Source organism: Podarcis bocagei (assembly GCF_964188305.1).
Source record: "Podarcis bocagei genome assembly, chromosome: Z".
Lineage (NCBI taxonomy): Eukaryota > Metazoa > Chordata > Lepidosauria > Squamata > Lacertidae > Podarcis > Podarcis bocagei.
The window spans coordinates 52,153,550-52,179,451 of NC_138140.1; the positions used below are offsets into that span (position 1 = coordinate 52,153,550).

The following is a 25,902-nucleotide window of genomic DNA, read 5'->3' on the forward strand; positions in this document are numbered from 1 at the left end:
TCTCCAATAGTAAACCTATGGACTGTACTCTGATCCATGGGGTCATGAAGAGTCGGACACAACTAAATGACTAAACAACAGCATCTTCAATATTATGTTTACGCTGCTTGCAAAACTTTTTCATTTGAGTGATCTATGTTTTCTAAATGAATAAAAAGATTTAGGAATCTAAAATACCCCTTTAACCTCTCCTGAAACCATATTACTTGGACGAGGGTCCCACTACCCAAAAGGCTCTGCCTTGCTGGCAGGTGCAGAAGCACAGCCTCCAAAGCTGATCTCAGAGCATGGGCAGCTTCATATGGCCAATGGAACTCCTTCAGATAGCCTGCCTCAAAACTATTTAGTGTTGTGGGGGTGGGCGGGCATGTTGCCCTCCAGAAGTGGTTAGACCACAATTCCCATCATCCCTGATCACTGGCCACAATAGCTGAGGCTGATGGGAGTGGGAATCCAACAATTGCAGGGTCACAGGGTTCCTTGCCCTTGATTTAGGTAGCAAACACCAGCACTTTAGACGGGTTCCAGAAGTGCACTGGAAACTATTACAACTGGCATAAAATTGGTGCTGTGCATGCCTAACACCCAGCTAACACCTGGGTGTTCACATTTTGCACAACAGGAAGCAGCTAAACCATCTGCAAAGGCAGCCCCTCACAAAGTGCCTTACAGTAGCCTAAGGACTTCAGTTATCCTTGGCGGTCACTAGTCTAGTGCAAAGGTAACAGAGGCTAGGCCTGCCCTCCCTAGATAGGGTCTTTGTTGGTGTACCAACCTCAGCGGATAAAAGGCAGTCTCTGCCACCTCTGCAAGTAACCCAGGGGAACCTGCAGAATTGGTCCTGTAGGAGGAGGGAACAGCCATCCAAAACTGGTTGCAAACCACAACTGAGACTGGCTGGACCAGTGGTTCTCAACGGGCGTGGCACACCAGACATCCACTATTTGCACACAACTTCCTGCAAACACCCCCAACCCCCCACGCATCCAACATGCTACTTCTTTTAAAAGAGAGAGTTTCAGATACAGATGGAGTCTTCTCCACAGCATGTTAACTTCACCATTTCCATGTAAAGCTGCAGCGATCTACATGAGTTAATTTGAGTGGATGCTGTGCTGAAGCACTGCCTTTATTATTATAGTTGCTGGAGAAACTAGAATTAATGCAAGGGATGGCACACAGAGGCCTCATCCATTTGATGTAAATCAAGGCACTGCACATTTAAATTGCTCTGCTTTCTTTCAGGAAAGTACATTGAAGTGATTCATTAGGCGCTGTGCCATTTGCGAGAAACAGAGCAATTCTCGTCAGCATACCAGAGCACCTCTGGTAGTCAAATTTAAAAAGCAATCAAGTCTACTAATACCTTCCTCTGGTGCCCATTTACATCAGTGGCAAACATGATTCCCAACAATTCTGATTTAAATGAATAAAGAGCAAATTAACCTCAGCTAATGCAACACAGAGGCAAAACCTACACAGCAAAACTTCATGACACCTCCACCTATGTATATTTCATTTCCTAAAACTCACCCATTATTCTCCCCTACATTTGATAATTCAATATAACATACTGCCAAGTTCAGAACAGATCACAAGTTATAAATATGAATCTCCCCCAGAAGCTTAGATGCATTCAACAGCATTGCAAGCAATCATTTATAGTACCATTTTAAAATTTATAATATCCCAGAAAGGCAGAGATTGTTGCTTGATGTACAGAAAAACTGCTTTTACTGAGCACCGGAAAGCTTTGCTTATGCGTGGAAATCATCCTCTGCTAAACAAGGACTGGCACAAATGACAGATTGGATGAAATGAAACATAATGAATAATTTGTGCTAGCTTGGAGCAGTCAGCTATGTATCTTCCTATAAACCAACACCTTCAGAGCTGTATACAGATACAAAACATTTAGGACTTTTTCACCAACATCACGGAGCTGCTTTAAAAAGGTGTCACTAAATAATTAACTCAGCAATCAGAACCTGGAAAAGGAGAAAACATGGCCCCAATCCAGCACACATGCTGAAGTTCCACCAACACCATGAATCTTAAATACATATCATTTTAAACATGTGCTATTCTTTCCTGTGGGACTGTCACCGGTGATATTCAGAGTATCGGATCTTGGCATAAGGACCGGCATATAGCCAAATCGTAGAATTGGTAGGGAGCACAAGGTCATGTACTGCAACCCCCTGCAATGCAGGAATTGCAGCTAAAGCCAATTAAGGTGAGTCCACCACATTCTGTTCCTTTTTCGAACAGTTCCCACTATCGGAAAGTTCTTCCTGATGCTCAGTTGGAATCTCATTTCTTGTCATTTGCTCCATCTTTCACGTGGCAGCCTTTCAGGTATTTGTGTCTTCTTTTCCTCATTTCAGAAAATGAGAAAAACATTTTCCCACCTCCAGTTCCCCTGCACTCCAAGAATTCTCAAAGATTATCGGCAGAGGCTCTGAGATTACACCCGCAAATTCCTTGAGTGCCCCTGGGTGCAGCTCATTAGGCCCTGGACGTCTGAATTCATGTCTGAGGTCATACTGAATTTTAGCCTGCCTGACCTTCTCCCTGCAAGTGTTGGCTACTCATTTAAACGCTTCCTTCATGATTTGCCCCATTTCTTATACAACCCCCTTTTAAATCTCAGGCCATCTAAACACTCCTTATGCAGCCAACCACACCAGTTTCTTTAGGTGACTCCTACTTTTCTTTCTTGTTGTAATTGTTTATAGTTCTGCTTTCAGTATCTCACCTTTCAAAAACTCCCATCCACCATGAATTCCCTTCTCTTTAAGTATTTCTGACCGCAGGATCACACCCAGCATTTCCTTACGCTTCTTTGAAATTGGCTTTCCTAAAGTCCAGAGTGCGTGTCCAATTACACTTGGCTTTTCCTTTCCTCTGCATAATGAACCCCTGGAGGATGTGGTCACTTCCTACCAAGATTTCTGCTACTACTGCCCTTCCCTTTTAGTGAAGATCAGGTCCAAGATTGCTGAGAATGTCAGTAAGTCTTCCTATAACAGTAGTTTCCAAATTGAAGCAAACCAAGAAACCACACTTAGCAACATTGAAGCACATCACGATAGCAAACCACTGATTGTTCCCAAGCTAACTATAGTTTCCTGGTCTGCTCACACTATGATGGAAATGTGTTCAATTGGAGAAGGGAATGCTTTTGCACCCTAATATTCTGCTTCCAAAAATCTGTATTAGCTTGAACATAGTTACAGAAGAGGCAGAATGACCTCCACGAATCTCAAAGAGATGCTCCTTCCATACAGATCAGAGATAGGGAGGGTGGAGAATCTGTCCAATTAGCTTTAAAGATTAACTTTTTATGCAATCTCCTTCTGTTTACTGTCCTGATCAAAGGTTAGTTTATTGTACTGGCCAACTTAAACGGTTAACTTGACGAGTTTCTGAAAATGTTATGTCACTGCTGATGTGTAATGGACAACATGGCAGTAATTATGTAACAAATAGGACTTCTGCTGTTTGTGAGAAGGCATATAGTAACAGCTGTGCAAACCCTGTGACTATTACAGTTCCCATCACTGTATGGGGCTGTCCTTTACTGCAGTAAAGTCAATTAAAAAAGGGTATTGTCTTGCCTGAATATTGCCTGAATATTGCCTGAATATTGGTTGAGTTTTTATTCATTTAGTTCTCTACCAGGAGACAAACTTAGAGTGTTTGTGGTACAATGTCAACAGTTCTAAACACTGATGTTTTAAGGTTTTATTTGTGGTTTTAGATATGTATTTGCCATCTTGTGAATTCCTGCACATAAGTGCTGGCCTGTCCACTTTATCACTGTTGACTCTTGGACTTCCGGAGGCGGCGCGCTCAGCAATGGCGGTCCTCTTCAGTTGCTGAAGAGGGGCTCCGCGGAAAAGGGTCGTGCGCTGCGGCACAGCGACGACCCATGAAGAAAAACCACTGGTAGAGTGAGCCAGTGGCCGTGGGATTCGGCGGGCACCAGGAGCGACCTCCGAAACGCAGAAGGGACCCCGTAAGGGGTTTCGGAACGTGAAGGGGGTAGCGGTGCTGTGGATCCATCGCTCTTTCCGCGGAAGTGAAGCCGCGCGGCTGCTGCTGATCAGCGCTGACCTTTCTTCCTTCAACAATCGAACTGAAACAACTTACTCGTGAGTAGGAAATTTGAAGCTTTGTACGAACTAAATTTGGAGAAATTTGGCTGAAAGCGGGAGACGCTAAAAAGGAAGTCAGTCTCCCGGCTCTGTTTAAAGTATTGAGCAAAGCCCCTTTAAAGCTGAAGCGCTGAAAGGAATCTTAAAAGAGTTGGAATTTATCTGCAAATTCGATCTTGATTGATTAAAAGTTAAAGAAAGGACATAACAGTTTTATAAGTGACAATTTTATGTTCCTCTTTCTTTTACCTTGTGGATTACAAATTTTTGAAACCCTGTTCTCGGTCTGACTGGATACAAGTAACATCGGTCTGCAGTAACTGTAGACAAAGTTAGAAGTAACATTGGGCTACTTTGTAACCGGGAAAAGGAACTGTTGCAAGCACCTTGGTAAAGAACTTTTATTCTCTGCAGTTTAAGCTTAAGGAGAGGGGCTCCCCCCCCTTGTTTTGGATAATATTTTTCTTTTGTGTGTAAAGGGAACTTTTGGTGGAAATTTCCTATCCTTCTCCCTAATTTTTAGGGAGCTCCCCCTGCTGGATTGTGGATTTAATAGTATTTGAGAACTGCTACTAGTCTTGGAATTTTCCTGCCCGGATGTTTATTTTTTCTGGAATTAATTTTCCCATGGGATTTACAATTTGACCTTGATACTGGGACAGCTGTGGAATGAGTGGCACAGCAAAAACAAGGGCTGCAGAAAGAAAAAAAGCAAAACAAACTGAACTTTTGCAATTAACTCTGCCTGTGCAGCCACGCAGATCATCTGTCCCAATTGTGACAGGCCTGCAGGAAGGACAAGCTATACAGCCTACTTTTGGAGAGATGGCTGCTGGAGGGATAGACTCCGTATCTAAAGAAATATTGGAGCAGTTGGCAGCACTGAACAAGAAAGCGGATGAACAAGCACTTAGGTTTGATGAACAAGCTGCTAAACTTGACCAGGTAACAGCCTCAATTAACAAATTGACAGACCAAGTTTCTAAAAACTCTCAGGCCATAGATAATATTGAAAAGACTGCAACAGAAAATCGGAAACTGGCACAGGAAGCAAATACAAAAGCAGACGAAAATAAAAAGAGGATAGAGGAATTAAGAGGCGAAGTCAGACCACTGAGTAGACAGGTGACTGAACAACAAGTGTACCTGTCCCTTGCAGAGCTGAAAAATAGGGAAAATAACCTCAGAATTAGAAACATTCCAGAATCAGAAAAGGAGGATTTGATTGGATTTTTGACAACAGAATTATCCAAATTCTGGGGTGTGGCAGAGGAAAAAGATTTTAAAATTGTCACCGCTTTCAGACTAGGAAGAGTGGCTAGGAAGGATAAACCAAGAGATTGCCTGATCATTTTCAGATCTAGGCAAGAAAAAGAAACCATACTCGGCTTGCATTTTAAAAATCCATTGGTGATCCAGGGAAAAAAGGCAGAAATTTTTAGAGATATACCAAAACAACTTCTGGACTTAAGAGCCACATATAAAGACCTAGCAAGCTTACTGAGAAACAACACAATCCCATACAGGTGGGAATTCCCTCAAGGATTATCTTTTACCTTGAAAGGGGTGAGGGTAAGAATCAGAACAGCAGAGGAGCAAGAAAAGTTCCTAAACGACCACGGGGAAGACCTTCGGAAAGGAATAGCAGGTGCCTGGCCACCTCCTCCGCCTGGATTGAATCCGGTTCCACCTCCAGAAAAAAACGAAAAAGGAGACACCCCAGCAGGTAAATAATTAGTCCAAGATGTCTCTACAGCTTCTCAGTTGGAACATTAATGGCGCAAATTCTCCCGAAAGAAGGAAAAAGATTTTTCATATTTTGAGAAAAGAACAATTAGACATTATTTGCCTTCAAGAAACGCATGTGACTAGGCTCCATAGGAGAGTATTAATTAACAAGAGACTAGGCCAAGAATTTATCTCATCAGATAAGGTAAAAAAAAGAGGAGTAGTGATTTATGCAAAGGAGACTCTAGCACCAAAATTGATCTTTAAAGATGAACAAGGAAGAATTTTGGCGATTGAAATTCAAGCACAAGGAGAGAAATTTTTGATTGTAGGAATTTATGCACCAAACGATGGGAAATCGGAATTTTATAAGAAGCTACATGAGACAATGTTGGACTATATTGACTATACTAACATCATCCTGATGGGTGATATGAATGGAGTTGTCTCCACACATATGGATAAGTCTCAAAATCAGAACTTGACCAAAGATGGCAGACTCCCAAAGACTTTTTTTGAACTTACAGACAATATGGACTTGATTGACATCTGGAGAACAAAGAACCCTCTAGGTAAAGAGGGAACTTTTTTCTCTGAGGCCCATCTTTCGTGGACAAGAATCGACCAGATTTGGACATCTAGAGGACTGGCACCTAAGACAAAAAAAGTCGAGATCTGCCCTAAAACTTGCTCTGACCACAACGCCTTGAAAATAGATTTAAGACTGGCACCAGCTGGATCCTTCAGATGGAGAATGAATGACTATTTGTTTAGAGATCAGGAGATTGTGAAGAAGGCCCAAAAAACGCTGAAAGATTACTTCGAAATAAATTTGAATACTTTGGTGGAAAAGAAAACAATCTGGGACGCAAGTAAAGCTGTGATGAGAGGATTTCTGATACAGCAGAACTCTATCAAGAAAAAACTCTGGAATGGTAAAAAGGATAAGATCTTGGAGAAGATAAGAGATGGCGAGAAAAAGTTGAGACTAAACCCAAAATCAAAAGAAGTTTTAAGAGAAATAAAATTCCATCAAGCACAATATGCAAAATTGATAAATCAAGAAGTTGAATGGAAAATTAAACAAATGAAACAAAGATCATTCGAATCGGCAAATAAATGTGGGAAGCTGCTGGCATGGCAGCTGAAAAAGAGACAAAAGTTGAACTTTGTTACCAATCTAGAGGTTGAGGGAGAATGTATTCAGAAACCAGAAGATATTAGAAAGTGCTTCCAGAGATATTTTAGAAAATTGTTTACTCAAGGACCCCAAGTGGAGACTGAGATAGATAATTTTCTAGGAAGTTATGGCCTCCAAAAATTAACACAAGACAAGCAAACAGCCCTGAATTACAAAATAACACAACAGGAGATTGAAAGTGCCATTCAGAACATGCAACTAGGCAAATCTCCAGGTCCAGATGGGCTTACCTCCAAATACTACAAGACATTGAAGGAATATTTGGTTCAGCCATTAATGGAGGTATGTAACCAAATTATGGAAGGAAAGGGGGCACCCGAATCGTGGAAAGAGGCATTCATCACCTTGATTCCTAAATTGGAATCTGAAAAGACTCAACTCAGGAATTATCGCCCTATCTCACTCCTAAATGTGGATTACAAAATTTTTGCTAACATTTTGGCAAACAGATTGAAAAAAGTCTTGAATGAAGTAATTCATAAAGACCAAGCAGGCTTTCTCCCTGGCAGGCATATGTCTGACAACACTAGGAATATCATTGATGTTTTGGAGTTATTACAGACAAATCTGAACACGAAGGCAGCTTTGATATTTATAGATGCTGAGAAAGCCTTTGATAACATATCTTGGAAATTTATGAAGAAAAATTTGGAAGGGATGGGAGTGGGAAGGGCGTTCCAAAATGGTATTGAAGCAATCTATTCAGAGCAAAAAGCTAAATTGATAGTAAACAACGTGGTGACTGAGGAGTTTAAAATTGAAAAAGGGACACGACAGGGGTGCCCCTTATCACCCTTGTTATTTATTTCTGTCCTGGAGGTGTTGCTGAATATGATTAGGAAGGACCAGCGGGTGGAAGGAATACAGGTCGGGGAAAAACAATACAAATTGAAGGCCTTTGCAGATGACCTGGTTTTGACATTACAGGAGCCAGAAGCTAGTACAAAAAGAGCCTTAGAACTAATTTCTGAATTTGGTCGGGTGGCGGGATTTAAGCTGAACAAACAAAAAACCAAGGTTTTGGCTAAAAACTTGACACCTTCAGAAATAGATGGGTTTCAGAAGGAAACAGAATTAAATGTTGTTCCAAAAGTGAAATACCTGGGGGTTAACCTGACTGGGAGAAATTTGAATTTGTTTAAAGATAATTATGAAAAATGTTGGTCGGAAATCAAAAAGGATTTAGAAACATGGTCGAGACTGAGACTTACCTTGTCGGGCAGAATAGCTGCAGTCAAAATGAATGTATTGCCAAGAATGTTGTTTCTGTTTCAAACCCTTCAGATCGTGGACAGAGTGGAATGCTTTGGAAAGTGGCAGAGGGACATTGCGAAGTTTGTCTGGCAGGGCAAAAAGCCCCGAATAAAATTTAAAATATTAACAGATGCAAAGGAAAGAGGGGGGTTTGCCCTGCCGGACCTAAGACTGTACTATGAAGCTGCATCCCTCTGCTGGTTGAAAGATTGGTTTTTGTTAGAAAACACTGATGTCCTAGATCTGGAAGGGCATAGCAATGCTTTTGGTTGGCATGCATATCTCTGGTACGACAAGGCAAAGTCTCATAAACTGTTTAAAAACCATATTGTCAGGAAAGCTCTACTTATTGTCTGGACTAAATACAAAGACTTATTCGAAAGTAAGACTCCGAGGTGGTTATCACCGGTAGAGGCTAAGGCCGTAAAATTTCGTAATATGGAGACTGGCTGGTTGAAATATTGTGAGATAATTGAAAGAGATGGTGACACTTGGAGGTTGCAGAGTTTCGAAAAACTGAAAGGAAAGGTGCGAGATTGGTTTCATTATGCCCAAATTTTAGAGACTTTTAAAAAAGACAAAAAAATTGGTTTCCAGGTGGAAAAATCAAAATTAGAGACAGAATTACTTGAACCTAAGACGAAAGTGCTTTCAAGAATGTATAATTTGCTGCTTAAGTGGAACACTCAAGATGAGATAGTTAAATCAGCTATGATAAAATGGGCACAAGACATCGGGTACAACATTATGTCTGAAGACTGGGAAAGGTTATGGACCACCGGTATGAAATTTACGGCATGTACTGCCTTAAAGGAAAACATCATGAAAATGGTATACAGGTGGTACATGACCCCAGTCAAACTTGCAAAGATATATCATTTGTCTGACAATAAATGTTGGAAATGTAAGGAAGCTGAGGGAACCTTTTTTCACCTCTGGTGGGCATGCCCGAGGGTGAAGGCCTTCTGGGAAATGATCTATAACGAGTTGAAAAAGGTGTTTAAATACACCTTTCACAAGAAACCAGAGGCCTTCCTCCTGGGCATTGTGGGCCAGAGAGTGTTAAAAAAAGATAGAACTTTCTTTCTATATGCAACCACAGCAGCAAGAATTCTTATAGCTAAACACTGGAAGGCACAGGAGTTACCCACGCTGGAAGAATGGCATTTGCAGCTGATGGACTATATGGAATTAGCTGAAATGACAGCCAGAATCCGAGACCTGGGAGAAGACGCCGTGGAAGAGGACTGGAAGAAATTTAAGGACTATTTACAAAAATATTATAAGCTATATGAATGTTGAGAATTTGCTAAATGTTCTGGAAAAACATGCTTCAGTATTGAATTTGGTAAATGTTGAAAATTAAGTTAAGATTTCGAAATGTATAAATTGTGGACTATATAACTAAAGGAAAACACAAAAACATATGAAATAAGGTATTAATTTGCTGTTTATTTTTATTGTAAAGAAAACAGGGGATGGGGGACGTGGGGAAGTCTGATCGATCATGAAAATGGATGTGAAAAATGTGAATCTTTTCTTCTTTTTCTTTTATAACTTCTTTTCTTTTCTGTAAAACTGCTTTTGATGTGCTATGGATGATATACCTTTCTTTTACCCTGGAAAAAAGCAATAAAACTTTATTAAAAAAAAAAAAATATCACTGTTGACTCTTCACTGGTGAACGCATTTAGAATCATAGAATCATAGAGTTGGAATAGACCACAAGGGCCATCGAGTCCAACCCCCTGCCAAGCAGGAAACACCATCAGAGCACTCCTGACATATGGTTGTCAAGCCTCTGCTTAAAGACCTCCAAAGTAGGAGACTCCACCACACTCCTTGGCAGCAAATTCCACTGTCAAACAGCTCTTACTGTCAGGAAGTTCTTCCTAATGTTTAGGTGGAATCTTCTTTCTTGTAGTTTGGATCCATTGCTCCGTGTCCGCTTCTCTGGAGCAGCAGAAAACAACCTTTCTCCCTCCTCTATATGACATCCTTTTATATATTTGAACATGGCTATCATATCACCCCTTAACCTCCTCTTCTCCAGGCTAAACATGCCCAGCTTCCTTAGCCGTTCCTCATAAGGCATCGTTTCCAGGCCTTTGACCATTTTGGTTGCCCTCCTCTGGACACGTTCCAGTTTGCCAGTGTCCTTCTTGAATTGTGGTGCCCAGAACTGGACACAGTACTCCAGGTGAGGTCTGACCAGAGCAGAATACAGTGGCACTATTACTTCCCTTGATCTAGATGCTATACTCCTATTGATGCAGCCCAGAATTGCATTGGCTTTTTTAGCTGCCGCGTCACACTGTTGGCTCAGTTTCTACCAAGCAACTCAAAATAAGCAAAGTGACTGGACTTTGAGAGTATTCGTATACATGGGCTTTATGCTTTATGTGGGTGAGTGTCCAGGAGGTTGTATCTAGCTAAGTCATCCTCAGAGTAGACTCACTGGAATGGCCTTAGCTCTGCATGCAGAAGGTCCCAGGTTCCATCCCTGGAGTCTCCAAGTACGGCTGTGGGAGACTCCTTGCCTGAAATCCTCGAGAAGCTGCTACCAGTCAGTGCAGACGATATGGAGCCAGACTGACCACTGGGTCTGACTCAGCATGAATGAGCTTCTCCCTAATTGCACAAGTCACTTATGCAGACAGCACTGGTATGACGTCTACTGGGGACTGCAGAATATTCCAAAGCAAAAGCTTGAGTTATGTCCCGGCAGAGATATGATTTCTGACTGCTGCTCATTTCTTTGCTTTACTGTCATTTCGAGTCTTCTGTCTCTTCCCCACTCGTCACACTCACCTCTCCACAGGACTCATGTGCGTTATCGATGGGAAAGGTCTATTAAAATGACATCTACCTCCAGGATGAGAAAACACCCATGGCAACTGAAGTAGCTTTTAAAAGCTATTACATGCACACACCCCTTCACTACTGTCAAAAAAGGAAGTCCAGGAGATTATGACTGACTGCTGAGTATTCATTTAAAATCCAGCTACAATTCCAGAGGCAGACACATGACCACAGCAATGGCATCTGGGAGGTCTTGAAAATTAACCAACTTGGCGGACTGCTTAATGATTTTCCTGCATGTTGTAGCAAACATAATGCACTATGCTAAAGGCTGTGTGATTTTTAATTGCACCTTCACTGGTTATTTTAGAGTATTTTATTGTATTGCAATTTGCATTCCACTGAATTAAAAGTGTAATACAATGCAATAAAATAAAAAATATAAAAGAAGGAACAAAAATACAATTAAAAATCAATATAGTTAATGTGGGCATGCCCAGTATTTGAAATTTGCCAGGTGCAAATTTCAGCCACTTGTGACCAAGTAAAGATGCCTGGGCACCAAATGTCTCCACCATCTGGAAGTGCCTGCCTGGGCATCCTTCGATCTTGACTGTTTTTACACACTAGGAGCACATCCTATAGAATTCTCTTTGTTATATTTTATCTGCGCAATCAGAATGAATTTCAGGAACCAAAAGGTCCTATGGAAAAATACAAATTTCGAGCCATCCAGCCCCAAAATGGCAACAAGGCATTCTGTTTTGGCAACTGTAACCCTGGTTTAAGGAGCCATTTGGAGCCTAGCGTATTTATCCGAGTTCCTACCACTGGGCCGCATGCCCTGGGCCACCTGAATTAAGCCCACGAACCACCAGTGGCCCAAGGACTACAATCAATCATATATTATAGAGTCACAGGTCCATTAAAACAAAACTAAGTAAGAGTATGTTTTAATGATCACATTTTTATTCTTAAAGCACGATATGATACCAGAGGGGGGAGGAACACGAAATACAAATGGCAATTAAGAGTGAGTGTACCCCCTTATGAGACATTTAAGCAGAAAAGAGGAACTTGGCCACTAACTCTGTCATTAACTTGTTTGTATCAGCCAATAAGCTCACTGGAAGGACAGATCCAATACTTTGGCCCCATCATGAGAAGAGAAGACTCCCTGGAAAAGACCCTGATGTTGGGAAAGATGGAGGGCACAAGGAGAAGGGGACGACAGAGGACAAGATGGTGGGACAGTGTTCTCGAAGCTACAAACATGAGTCTGACCAAACTGCGGGAGGCAGTGGAAGACAGGAGTGCCTGGCGTGCTCTGGTCCAGGGGGTCACAAAGAGTCGGACACTACTAAACAACAAAAGCAGCCAATAAATATTCCAGATATACCTCCTAGCATCCTTCCAGGGTGTTTCCTCGTAAGGGGCAAAGTGGTCCATTATCTTCAAAAGAGGCATGGGCCAGATTAGGAATCCCTAACCTAGAACAGGGTGGGAAAATTCATGGCTCTCCAGATGTAGCTTCACTGCTACTTCCATCAGCCCTGACTACTGGCCCTGCCACTTGGAGCCAATCCAGCAACAGCTGGAGGGCCATCGGTTCACCATCCCTGACTGCTAGAGAGCCAGGGATAACGGAGTTGTGCGTGTTTGGTTTTTAAAGGAAAACTCAATTTAAACCACAGGGACATTTGCAAGAGTCAATGGTTTCTGGAAAGCCTCCAATATAGCTTGTTATGCACTCCTGCCTCAAACACCGCTGCGAGTATCTCCAGAGGTCCCTGTTGCTTCGTTTTTCTCTTCTTTACAACATGGACCCTGGATTTATTGCTACAGACAAGTTAGGTAGATGCTTTCCATAATAATTAGCTGAGGCTGGGAAGGCTCTCAATTCCTTCAGACTCTCTTGCTCAGGTGTTCGGATTTGTTGTTGTTGTTCCTGGATGTTGTTTTCTGCTTTCCTCGCCAGGAGCTCTGTGGTGTCTATGAGTCAATCAAATGACCCAGGAAAGTAACATTTTCTCCCTAATCCAGTCTCCCATAATGAACTGACCGGTGCTAATTTGGGATTAAGACATCCAGACACAGGACAAGGAGATGGAAATTCCCAGGCTAACACTGCTTGGGTTTCTGCCATGTACCCTGACACCCTAGTTGTAGAAGCTGTTCCAAAGTAGGAACCCCTTTGTTTTCAGGGATTGGGGGAGGAGTGTCAGTGAAAAAGAATTGGGGTCAATGCTTCACTTCCTTTTGGAAACCACAAGGGAACCAAAATATTCACAGAAATTCATCACTGCTGGTGTAATGCTGCCATACAAATCAATTGTGCAACCTGCATTTGGGATACTGTGAGCAGTTCTGGCAACCTCACCTCAAAAAGGACATTGTAGGTTCAGAAAAAGGCAACCAAAATGAATAAGGGGGTGCAGCAAATCCCCCAAGAGGAAAGGTGGCAGCATTTGGAGTTTTCATTTGGAGAACAAGCAAGTTTATAAAATGGTGCATGTTTGTCTTTGTCTGTTGTGGCACTAGAACTTGGGGACACCCAACGAATCTGAATGATGGAAGATTCAGGACAGAATTTCATGCAGCATAGTTAAACTATGGAACTCATTCCCACAAGAGGCAATGGTGCCCACCAGCTTGGATGGATTTAGAAGAGAATTAGGCAGATTTGTGGAGGATAAGGCTATCAACGGCTACTAGCCATGATGGCCATGCTCAGTGCTATTTTTCTAGAAAAAGAGGTGCCAGAGGTGGACACCTCCCTCATTTTCTTAGAATAGCAATGCCACCCACCCGAGAGGTGCCAGAACTTAGATCTGGTGAGTTCTGGCTGAAAAAAGGCCGGCAATGCTTCTGAATACAGTTGCTGGAAGTCGCAGGGGGGAAGAGGGCTCTTAGGCTCAAGCCCTGCTTGAAGGTTTCCCATGGGGGCATATGGTTGGCCACCATGAGAAGAGAATGTCAGGCTAGATGGGTGATTGGCTCACTCTGCTCCTAGCCACTCATTGAATCTTAACGGTATCCCCACTAGTATAAAAAGGGAAGTCCCATTAGTATAAAAACTCAGAAGCAGAGCACTTGCCTTGCAGGCAGAAGCGAGTCTACCCCATTGTGTCAAACAGGTCTTACTCTCAGTGCCTAGGATTGTAGCTTTAGAACAGCCTTCCCCAACCTGGTGCTCTCCAAGAAGTTTTAGACTATAATGTCCATCAGCAAGTGAGCTGGCTAGGGCTGATGGGAGTTGTACTCCAATAGATCAGGAGAGCACTAGGCTGAGGAAAGCATCCTTTAGAAAGAATGTCAGGGAAAGCTAGCAACTAACATGACAATACAGGTATGGTACCTGGAAGATCTGTTGAAAGGGAGGCCCAAGGCTGTAGCTCTTTTGTGTTTTATCTCTGCCTTATCTCAGCAGAAAGAACTTTGGCTAATCCCTCACCAGCTGGTGGCTGTTAGACTGACAGCACAAAAGAAACCAAGCGCAAGTTCATCTAACAGGTGTGAGGAGGAGGGAAGAGAATGATGTTCACACCCAGCTTTCCTTTTTTAGCACACACAAACTGCAATCACAATAATTGCTCATCAAGAAGACATTATTTCCAGGGGAGGAGGCTATCACTGCAGCTAGTAAGAGGGCTATGCAATTATTTTATTAAAAAAGATGAGTACAGAGACATTAAAACTGTTTTAGGGGTTGTTGTTTTTGGGTGGGGGGAAGAGGGATTCTACAAGAAAAGCAAAAGTCAGCACATAAAGAAAAAAATCCAAAATTCACAGAAGGGCGATACCTGGCCAACCAAAATGTTGCAAGCTCCCTAGTTCTCCAGAACTCTTTATCTGGCTAGATATTAAACTAAGCAGCCATGGGGACAGGGCGGGGGGGGGAATGCTGGATTATTGTTAAAGGCGTAAAGCAGGAGTGGGAAACCTTGGGGCTGGGGGCCAAATATGGCTTGCAGCCCTCTGTATCTGGCTCACAGCCCTCTCCCCAGGCCATGCCGCTCACTGCTCCTGCTTCACACCCCGCCCCCCACGTGCTTATGCCTGGCTGGAATGTGTCCTTGAGCTCTGATGACGCCACTTATTTGTCCTGATGGAGGTGGTGGGTGTACCTATGTCTGCCTCCAGGTCACATCTTTTGCTCCACCCACTTTTTGCCTCTGGCCGTTACTGACATGCACATGCGGACACAGGCAGGCTGATGAGCACAGATTAAATCCTGCTGGGAACAGAGTGGTGCTGCCAATGCAGGATTAAACCCTGTCCTCCAAGCCCATCAGCTGATGCCACCATGTGATGTCAGCTGATGGCTGGATGGCCATGATTGCAGGGAAATGGCCTGGTGGGCCAAACTGGGTCCCAAGGGGGCTGGAAGTTCCCTACTCCTGGTCTGCTCTCACATGCAGCAGCCCTTCAGGGTCACTGGCAGAGAAGGGCTTCCCCCTTCACCAGATACCTGAGACTGTTAACTGGAGACAGGAGCCACATCAGGGAGAGGTCACTGCAGGAGAAGGACCGTGAGCAACACCACGGAAGGGGCATCTCTAGGGCCCAGGTTAAATCGACAAGCCAGGAGGTTTAATGTAATGTTAATGTAATCTTGTTATATTTATAGCACTGGAATGTTGGGTTATGCAGTCATTTTATTATGTTATTGTGAATTTTTTCTTGCAATGGTTGATTTTGAGATGCTTTCCTGCTTCCTTTGCTGCAAGCTGCTTTGAGCATGATTCTTTTTTGTGGAAAAGTGACATACAAATACAATTATGAATGAATGAATGAATGAATGAATGAATGAATGAATGAATGAAACAGGCTGAGCCTGGGGTCTTCTCCTATGGAGTAACAGGACCCCCCCCCATCTGATCTCTGGCCTGCTTCACATGGAAATAAGGGCAGAAGGCGGAAAGAAAATCAACTAGCCTTAGGATTAGACCAGGTTTTGAAAGAGTTCAACATTGCAAACCCTCCCTATTTTACAGTAGACAGATCCCCAACCTCACATTTGCTGATCCACAAGATGGCTTGGCCACCCAGATTCCCAAACTGGATCTCTCTCTGTCTTACAAAGAGTCAGGTTTGGGGTAAGGGCAAGGAGGTTGGAACAGTTCAACAAGCCTGGAGCCTTGCCTATAAAAGTCTACCAAGCACATGGATGGAATAAAAGAAGGACCCAGGGTCCTGAATGAGCACAGTTAAGATTCTTTCTTTCTAAAGGGACTTTCAGATGCATGCAGCCCTGCAAGGAGAGAAAGGAATGGAATTCCAAAGGGCACACAGAGAGACAAAGGAAAGGATGGGGGAGACAAACAAGCCTGGGGTCTCATCTTGGAATGAAGATACAGTGGTGCCTCGCAAGACGAAATTAATTCGTTCTGCGAGTTTTTTCGTCTAGCGAATTTTTCGTCTTGCGAAGCACGGTGTCGGAAAAGTTTTGGAAAAGCTTCAAAAATCACCAAAAACCTCAAAAAAGGCTACCACACTGCGTTCTATGAGTTGCTCCTCGAAGTCAAGTCGCAACTGTATTAACGGTGTTAAGAAAAAGGAAACAAACTTGCAAGACGTTTTCGTCTTGCGAAGCAAGCCCATAGGGAAAATCGTCTTGCGAAGCAGCTCAAAAACTGCAAAACCCTTTCATCTAGCGAGTTTTTCGTCTTGCGAGGCATTCGTCTTGCGGGGCACCACTGTAGGCAGAAGGGTAATGATTTTGAGCCTTCACCATAGATGGCAGTGTGGCGTTAACTGGTAGGAAAGAAATTTGAGAAAGACAACACACAACCGGTTTCACATAAATCTGTGCTTAGACCTGATGGTTCAGATAGAATGCAACAGAATGAATATTAAGGAAATGTGTCTGGCAGCCACAGAACCACCTCATGTTTACCCTGCCTATACCAGGATAATCACAGTTGTATATGCTTTTTAAAAATCAAATTGTTAATTACTGCAATCAAGTATTTTTTAAAAAGCATCCAAGGCACTGTTTGGAATGGGAAGAAATGCCCTTATCAGCAACGGTGCTTATCATCGCAGTTCAGGCTTTTCTTTTCATTTTTAATGACTGCATATATTTAGAAATTTCAGGTACCAGAAGATGCCAAACTTAAACCCAAACCCAGTTCAGGAGAGAGAAGTCACCTTGCTTCTTAGAGCAAAGATTTAAAATATACTAAATTCGCAGATGATTCTGAAAAATCAGAACTCTGCTCATAAGCGCACCTCAGTGGCTTTATCAACACAGCGGCTTTCAGGTCTGATTAGAGACCTAAAAGAAATAAGGAAAGATTTGAACACAGAGAGAGAGAGATGGAGAGAAAAGAACCCCCTGGATAAAAAGCCACAGAGTAGCTGTTTTTGAGAAAGGTTTCTGAAAAGAAACCATTTTTTTTTTTTTTGCAGAAGAACTTGGTCCTATTTGTATGTGACTGAAATCAACTAGGATTCCCCCAAAAGGCAGCAGAGATCGTCTCCTGGATTTATCCACAAACCACAGGCCTTCCTTCCACAGCTGTCACAAACAAAGCTGCCCATAAGCCATGCGACTTGGGTGAACCACAAGCTTTATTGAATGCTCTGCTGAAGATAAGCCACACAGCCTGCACATCCCTTTCTTCCAAATAGCCATTTTAGGATGGATCTCTGTTGTGCCTCTTAGCCCTGTATCACGCACCCACACACCCTTCCCTCCTTTGTGCCTCCCCCCCCCCCCGCTGCACACACAAAGAAGCTCTGTACTGTATTTGCTTGTCCCAAATTCATATGCAGCTCAAGTCTCTGAGTATCTGGGACTCAGTGGTTTCCTTGGTTCACAGCTGATCTGTGCATGTTGTGCTTGTGATCCCAAGGCATTTCACACTTCAGAGCAACTCAGGATATACCCCAGACAATCTCTTGCTACAGCTCTCTCCCTGGGTCTCCAGTCAAAAAACTAGAAGATATTTTATATCAGTGACCAAGACCAGTCATGCAAAAGCACAAACAGGCAGCCAATGCAAAGGACCCTGGAACAAAGAACGCAGAGACATAAAATTCAATTACTGGGAGAGACTCCTGAACCTCAGGAAAGTTTATCCCATCAGTCTCCAGAAATTGGATTAGTTGACAGCCCCAGAGTTGTTTAAACTATTTAAAATAGGTCTTTTGTATGCTAAACAGGGGCTCTGTTTTTGAATTGCAAATACCAAGCAAATCATTATCTCAGTTCCTGAGATGGACAAGGCTCCTGGATTAACAAGCAGCAGCTGCTCATGTCCTTCCAGGTGCAATGTTTGTAGTTGGGCTGAGAAAAAGAAGAAATTAGGGGACGCAAATAAAGCTGAAACTCAATGAGAAATAAAAAACACCTCTGGCAGTAAGTGAAAAGAATTAACTCTGCATATTTCATGTTTTACAAAGGAAGGTGTGGGCCTCCCTTCCCTTACTGCCCCTACTTGATCCCAAACATGCTAGGCGCTAGATGTGGTGCTCCCACTGGCAGTAGGGAGGTGGGTGGGCATGGAAAAATGCAGTCCCTGCAGCAAAGAAGTGCAGCATGAACTTTCAAAGCCATTGAGAGGTCTTGTACGGCTCAGCAGAGTCTACCTTCCTCAAACACAACCAGCATCAACAGATGGAGAAAGCACATTGAGAAGCTGCAAGAGCACCTTGACTCTGAAAGGGCTGTTCATTTGTCTCTCTCACACACACCCTCACACAATTTTTATGACACATTCAACCATCCTTGTGCTAGACAGCACTGTTTACAAAGAAGCAACTTCATACTGAACTGAAAATGCTATTTTGGACACAGGACCAAAAGCAAGATATCTAGCTGGGTGGGAGGGCAGAATTGGCTCAGAGGAAGGGCAGTGAGCTTACAGCAGAAAAGATAAGGCTGTGAAGATAAGGCCCAGTAATCCCTTAGGTGTCTGGGGCTTTGAGCCTGCTTGGTAACATCATCTCACTGAACAATGGGGAACCTGTGGACCTTCAGACGTTGTTGGCCTACAAATTCCATCATCCATGCTGGCTGGGGATCATAGGGGTTGGGATTCCAATAACATCCAGAGGGCCACATGCCTGAGATCTAGTATCTCTTGTGTGAACAGGCCTAAAATCAAGAGATAAGTACCACCACTTGCTAAATCAGTTTTCTCCAGCATGGAGCCCTGCAGATATTTTGGACAACAGCCCCCATCAATCCCAGCCATGCTGATGGGATTTGGAGTCCAGGAACATCTGGAAGGCACCCTAAATAGTTGGGTATTGTTTTCATTGTTAGCTCAGTCTTAAGTACTAGCCAATGGGTGATAAAGGATACATTTCGGGGAAAGGCAGAGGACTTTGCTTACCCAAATAAATGAAATCAACTTCAAAACAAAACAAAAACCCGTGATACACTTGAATAACCTGCATTCATGGTTCCTGCTAATTGCAGAGGGTGGAAGAACAGAGCAAAAAAGAGAGAGGATCTTTAAGGTTCCCAAGCGCAAACTGGACAGCTGTAATCTGCAGAGATGGTAACAGATTACTATAAAATTGCTCTTGAATGGGCAATGGGGGAGGGCTGGAGGAATTGCCAGATCATAATGTCCGGAAGGGGGAAGGATACCTGGGAAATATTGGAATGCTTTTATTACTGTGCTAGAACACTGGAGTGAGAATTGAAAGGGTTGGAGAGATTACATGTTCTATGGAGCGAAAGATTCTCTCTCCAGAAAGGAGAAATGAGGCGAGGGGAGATGTATTAACCCTCCATAGGTTTTTTTTAGAGGCAAGGAGTTTTCTGTTTGCAAAGGATGGGATGAAACCAAGAGGAAATCTAGATCCCAGTGTATTTTTAAGAAGCCAGTGCTAGAACACCAGATCCTAACCCAGTTTCCTCAAAAAGAAATGTTGATTGGGAATTCTTTCCAGGCAGGCATCTCCTGGAAGGTTCCACTCGAACCAAGGGAACTATTTCCTCCCAAATCAGGTGTGCTTGGGATTGTGAGACCAAGTTGGTCTCTTCAGGGTTTTTACTCAAAAACTGGGCAACAGGAAGATCACAAGGGCTCTCCCTGGAGATAAGGAGAGTGGAGAATAGCAGGCCTCAATTCTGTGCATGTTTACTGCAATGTAAACCAGGGTCTTATTCCCATAAGAACATAATAAGAGCCTCTTGGATCAGGCCAATGGCCCCTAAAGCCCAGTATCCTGTTCTCACAGTGTCCCCACAGGGAATGTTGAACCAGATGAGCCCTTGGCCTGATTCAGCTGGCTCTTGTGAGGTTCTCATGGGAAGACGACCCTGGTTTCCTTTAGAGTAAACATGCACAGGATTGAGGCCTGCCATCCTCCACTCACTTTATATCCATGGAGAGCTCTGGTTCTTATGGGACACCAGATAAGGCCAAGTGCCCATTTAGCCCAGCGTCTTCTTCCCATCAGGGCCGGCTGGGCTGCTGAACCAGACGGGGCATGGGCCTGATCCAGGGGGGTGTTGTTCTGAACGTAGTAAGGTGACGCGCAGGCCACCCCAGATGGGCCCGCTCCATCCGTAGGGGTCTCCCTGCTTTGTCCCCCGTCCCGCCTGTGTCTCACCTGGTGGGGCGCAGCTTGGCGTCCTTTTTGCTGTCCACCACGGCCGGGACGCAGTTGGTCAGCTCGGTCCAGTCGGCGTGGAGCCCGCAGCTCCAGCCAGTGGAGAAGCGGGAGAAGAGCCAGGTCTCTCGCTTGCCCGGCCGGAGGCAGGTGCACTTTTTCTGCCCGGCCTTGCACTCGCAAGGTTGCTCCAGCTGGATGTTGCGCACCAGGTGGCGCCCGAAGGTGGTGCCGCCCGTCTTCTGGATGTGCAGGAAAACGATCAGATCGTCGCCAGCGATCTGGAAGTCCACGCGGCGCAGCAGGTCGGCTTCCGAGAAGTTCAGGCGCGGCACGAAGCGCGGAGGGCTCTCGTCCTCCGCCCGGTAAGGGTCCCCTCCCTGGCCGGCCTGGCGCGCCAGCAGGGCGGACGGGGCGGCCTCGGCCAGGCGCTGCCGCAGCTGGCACTCGCTACCCGGGCACACGTACTGCAGCACCAGCCCCCCGAAGAGCAGCAGCATCACCAGCGCCGCCAGCCCCCGGTGCCAGCGCTCCTCCATGGCCGGGGCGGGCGCATCGCCGCCGCCCGACGGCCCCGGTCACCGCCCCGCCAGCGTCGCCGCCGCCGTCCTCCTTCTCGCCGCTGCCTCCATACCGGTGCGCACCGAAGAACGGCTCCCTCCACCTTCTCCTGCCGCCGACGCCGTCGCTCTGCCTGCCCGCTGCGGCTCCAGCGCCCGCCCCCGGCCCGCCCCTCGACGGCTGCAGTCCCCGCCTCAGGAGCGGCCTCTCCACTCAGAAGAAGCCTTTGTCTTTTCTGCCGGAGCGCCCGCGCCTGGCTTGCCTCCTCCTCCTCCTCGGAAAGGCAGCCGGACCCACCCCGAGCGCAGCGCCGACCCGGGTAGGAACAGAGACCGGCTTGGTGGCCCGATCCTCCACTCCAAAGACGCGCCTCGCTCTCCTGGTTGCTGGCGCGGTTTCTCCCTGTCGTTCCTAGGAAGAGGCGCCGCTGAAAGATTCACACGTCCTGGGGAGACCTGGGCGCTGTCGCTCTTCCACGCAGCTTTCTCTGGCCTCCCCCCCCCCCGTCCAGTTTGGGAGCCTCTAAGGCCGTCTCCTTTCCCTAGAGCCATCATTTATTTCCCTCTCTGTCACACACGCGCACATATAATGCCTGCCTTCCATGTTTCCACCCTCTGGGTTGGCAATGGCTTTTCCCAACCTGGTGCCCTCCGTAAGTTTCTGGGACTCCCATTCCCATCTTCCCTGACGAGGCAGGCGCTGTGATCTGAAGAACACCAGCCTAGGGTTGAAGGCCCAGCTCAGGGATCACACCAGAATACATTCAGCAGAGGAAAATGGCCTCTCTTAGTAGGTGAAGAAATTGACACCACCAGCACCAGCTTTCATCAGAAGGTCTCAAGGTTTAAAATTCAGAATTGAAAACGTGTGGGTTAAGAACAGAGAGATCTTTTAAAAGCATTTGCTTGCTGGGTCAGGCCAACTAGATGCTACCAGGAAGCCCAAAAGCAAACCATGAGGGCAATAGTTGCAAGTGTGTCCCCAGCATAATGGAGACTAGGGCTGGGTGTAACAACACTCAGATGTACACTGCCTCTGGATATGGAGGTTCTATTAATCAGGGCTAATAAGAACATAAGGAAAGCCTGGTTGCTGGATCAGACCAAAGGCCTATCTAGTCCCATTTATCGCAGAGGCCATGCAGGTGCTTAATAGAAGCCTACTGGTAGGACATCATTACTGCCATTATAGAGTTGGAAGGGACCCCTAGGGGTCATCTAGTCCAACCCCCTGCAATGTAGTTCATTTTATGCCACCTTTCCATTACAGGTGGCACCGTGGGTCAGCGCATCTGGTTGTCCACCAGAAGGCTGGTGGTTCATTTGGTGGGGAAAGAGACTGTACTCCTATTATATCTCCTCATACGTTTCCAACATATATTTTGAAAGTGAGCCAAGATGAAGGGCATATTGCTAACCTCTCCCACTCCCCCCCAAAAAAGTATCCAAGGCATGGAACCCATCAAGTTGATTTGATTCCATTTGAGTTCCACTCCTACCCAGAATAAATGTGTCATTTGAAGGAGCTGTGTTGTGAAATGTTCAGTTTGCAAAAGGCTATGTATTTCCATTCCAGTGTTTCAAGCAATCTGAAGGGGGGGATGAGTATATTCAATCCACTTGTTTTTGCTTTAACTATGATATATTTACTTTAAAAATTAATAGACACACAAAGCAAGGAGGGAGGAGCCCTACATATTGACTGCTAGTTCATTGTGGGAATCAGAGGTCGTCTAATTTTGATGTGAAATTAATACATACCATAAAAGACATGGTGCATACAGGGTATGGAGCTCCCTGACAAACCATTAGCAGGAACGAGCTAAAATAAGCAATGATCAGTCCTTCACAGTTGAGGTATCATTGCCCATCTTCCTGCATCAAGCCAGTTGCCGCTTACCAAGCTGAATGTGGGGAATGGATGTGCACTTTCCATTTAGGCTGGAATTGTGCCTGTCAGATCTGACCAGTCTTTCCACCACCTGCCGCTACCTGGTGCCTTCTGCATGCAAAGCAGATATTCTGCTGTTGAATGAAGCCCACCCCCTTCTTTCCATGCTTCCGTGCTTCAAGAAATATATTAGCATGACTTCATTCAGCATTCACAGGGGCCCCCATTCCTGATCTCGAAGCATCAAGGCTGCTTCCCTGCACCCCTTCCGGACCCAGGAGCCTGGTGGGGGGCAAACGTTGCAAGGGGGTGGCTGGTCTTTGAGTGAAGGGCTCCGGGCGGGGAAGGCTGCCCAGATTGCTGCAATGTGATACATGTAATGTGATATAATGAAAGATAGGCAGAAGGCACATTTGGCACATACACACAGAGACACACACACACACACACAGAGAGAGAGAGAGAGAGAGAGAGAGAGAGAGAGAGAGAGAGACCCTCCTAGTGTCCCTATTTTCCAGGGATGTCCCTGATTTAGAGAAGCCTTCTAGGGCTGCCATACGTTTGGACTGTCAAATGGCATCCAGTCGAATTTTTGCCGAATCAGTAAAAAAATGTGCGGTGAAACCCGGACATATGGCAACCAGGGCGATTTTTAAAAGAAAAATGCCGTAAAAAGCCAAAAAAAGGAGCCCAAAACCTTTTTTTTTCATTAGAGAAATGTTGGAGCAGATAAATAACTATACAACCTTTAGAAGACATCTGAAGGCAGTCCTGTATAGGGAAGTTTTTAAATATTGAATGTTTTATGTATGCTGGAAGCCATCCACAGTGGCTGGGGAAACCCAGCCAGATGGGCAGGGGATAAATATTCTTATTCTTATTAAACAGCATATCCCTATTTTCATTGGAGAAATGTTGGAGAGTTATGTATAATGTTTTCGCCTGGTGCTCAAAGATATGCAATGAAGGCACCCGCTGAGCCTCCCTGGGAAGAGCATTCCACAGTTGCCAGTAAGCCACCACAGCTCATGCCAGCACCCCCTTTTTATTTTTTAAAGATAAGAGCATATGAATGAATACTAGCTGTGATAGCTGGGCTCCTGAAGACTCCTGGGAAGTGTAGTTTGCTAAGGGTGCTGACAATTGTTAGAGACCTCTGTTCCCCTCCCAGAGCTACAATTCCTGAAGTGGTTTCACAATCAACCTTCCTAGGAGATTCCGGGAATTTTAGCTCTGTGATGGGAATAGGGGTCCTCCCAAAAACTCTCAGCACCTGTAACAGACTTCAGTTCCCAGGATCCTTTGGGCAAAGCCATGACTGCTTAAACTGGTATGAGGCTGCTTTAAATGTATACAGTCATATCTCAGGTTGAAGTAGCTTCGGGATAAGTATTTTCGGGTTGCGCGCTGCAACGACCCGAAAGTAACGGAGTGCGTTACTTCCGGGTTTTTGCTGCTCGCGCATGCGCAGGCGCTCAAAATGACGTCACACACATGCGTGGAAGTGGTGAATCACGACAACTGAAGTTGCGTTCACTTCAGGATGCAAACAGGGCTCTGGAACGGATCCTGTTCGCATCCAGAGGTACCACTGTACTGCAAATGGAGCCTAATGCTGTGTCACAAAAGAGGCCTGTGTGTTATGAAAGGAGCCTGCTGACAAGTTTTTGTATACATTTTCAGCTTCAGAGTGGTGTGCATCCAATGTAAGAACAGGTGTATTCAAAACAACAACAACCCCCAAAAATCCTGTGTTCCAGACATGAAAAGTTTAATACATTATGAGTTAAGACCAACTGCTGCAAGCACTTTCTGGGGCAGAACTTGGTAAGGTAGTGAAGGTACATTCTTTCACCTTTGGTGGACATGCCCAAAGATTAAGGCTTTCTGGGAAATGATATATAATGAATTGAAAAAGGTATTTAAATATACCTTCCCGAAGAAACCAGAGGCTTTTCTCTTGGGTATGGCCGGCCAATTGGTGCCAAAGAAGGACAGAACATTTTTTATGTATGCTACAACAGCAGCAAGAATACTCATCGCAAAGTATTAGAAGTTACAAGAACTACCCACCTTGGAAGAATGGCAGATGAAGATGATAGACTATATGGGACTGGCAGAGATGACCGGCAGAATCCGAGACCAGGGAAGAGAGACAGCGGAAGAAGACTGGAAGAAATTTAAGGACTATCTTAGGAAACATTGTAAAATTATTGAATGTTAGAATGACATGGGTTTAGAAATTATGTGGTTTCTAGCTGTAATGATTAAGTAAAAAGAAAAAGTCTAAAAATTTAAATGGATAACAAGGGAGAGGATTTGCTGAATTAATAATTGGAAATTGGAAGTCGGGGAAGTAAGTTACAAGAAAATAAGGGATTGAAATTGTACTTGTTTTTGTTTCTTTGTTTCTTTGTATTACTGTCTTGTTTGTTATTATATAATTTGTGAAACTTCAATAAAAATCTTTTTTTTAAAAAAAAGAACTTGGTAAGGTAGGTTTCAGAAACGGGATTGACATTGGGGGACTTCCGGGTTGGCGCGATCGGGAAATGGCGGATTCCCTCCGAGCTCCGGAGGGAATCGGCTCAGCGGTGGATGGGTCTTTGCCGTGCCGGCGACACGGGGACCCTTAAAAACCGCAGGCGCGGAAGCCTGCGGACTGAAGACTCGGCGGGTGCCTTAAGCGCCCCCCCTGATTCGCAATGAGCCTTTTTAAAGGCTACGGAG

At 44.7% G+C, this 25,902-nt stretch overlaps 1 protein-coding gene across 1 annotated transcript in view; it reads right to left on the bottom strand.

The window, feature by feature from the left end:
- The window catches only part of HS6ST2 (heparan sulfate 6-O-sulfotransferase 2), a 166,554-nt gene extending 144,609 nt beyond the window's left edge, over positions 1-21,945 (bottom strand). The window contains exon 1 of the mRNA XM_081180513.1: positions 20,722-21,945. Coding sequence (XP_081036639.1) covers positions 20,722-21,260 — 539 coding nt within the window. The 5' untranslated portion in view covers positions 21,261-21,945. The remainder of the gene's footprint in view (positions 1-20,721) is intronic.
- Between the last annotated feature and the right edge of the window lie 3,957 nt (positions 21,946-25,902).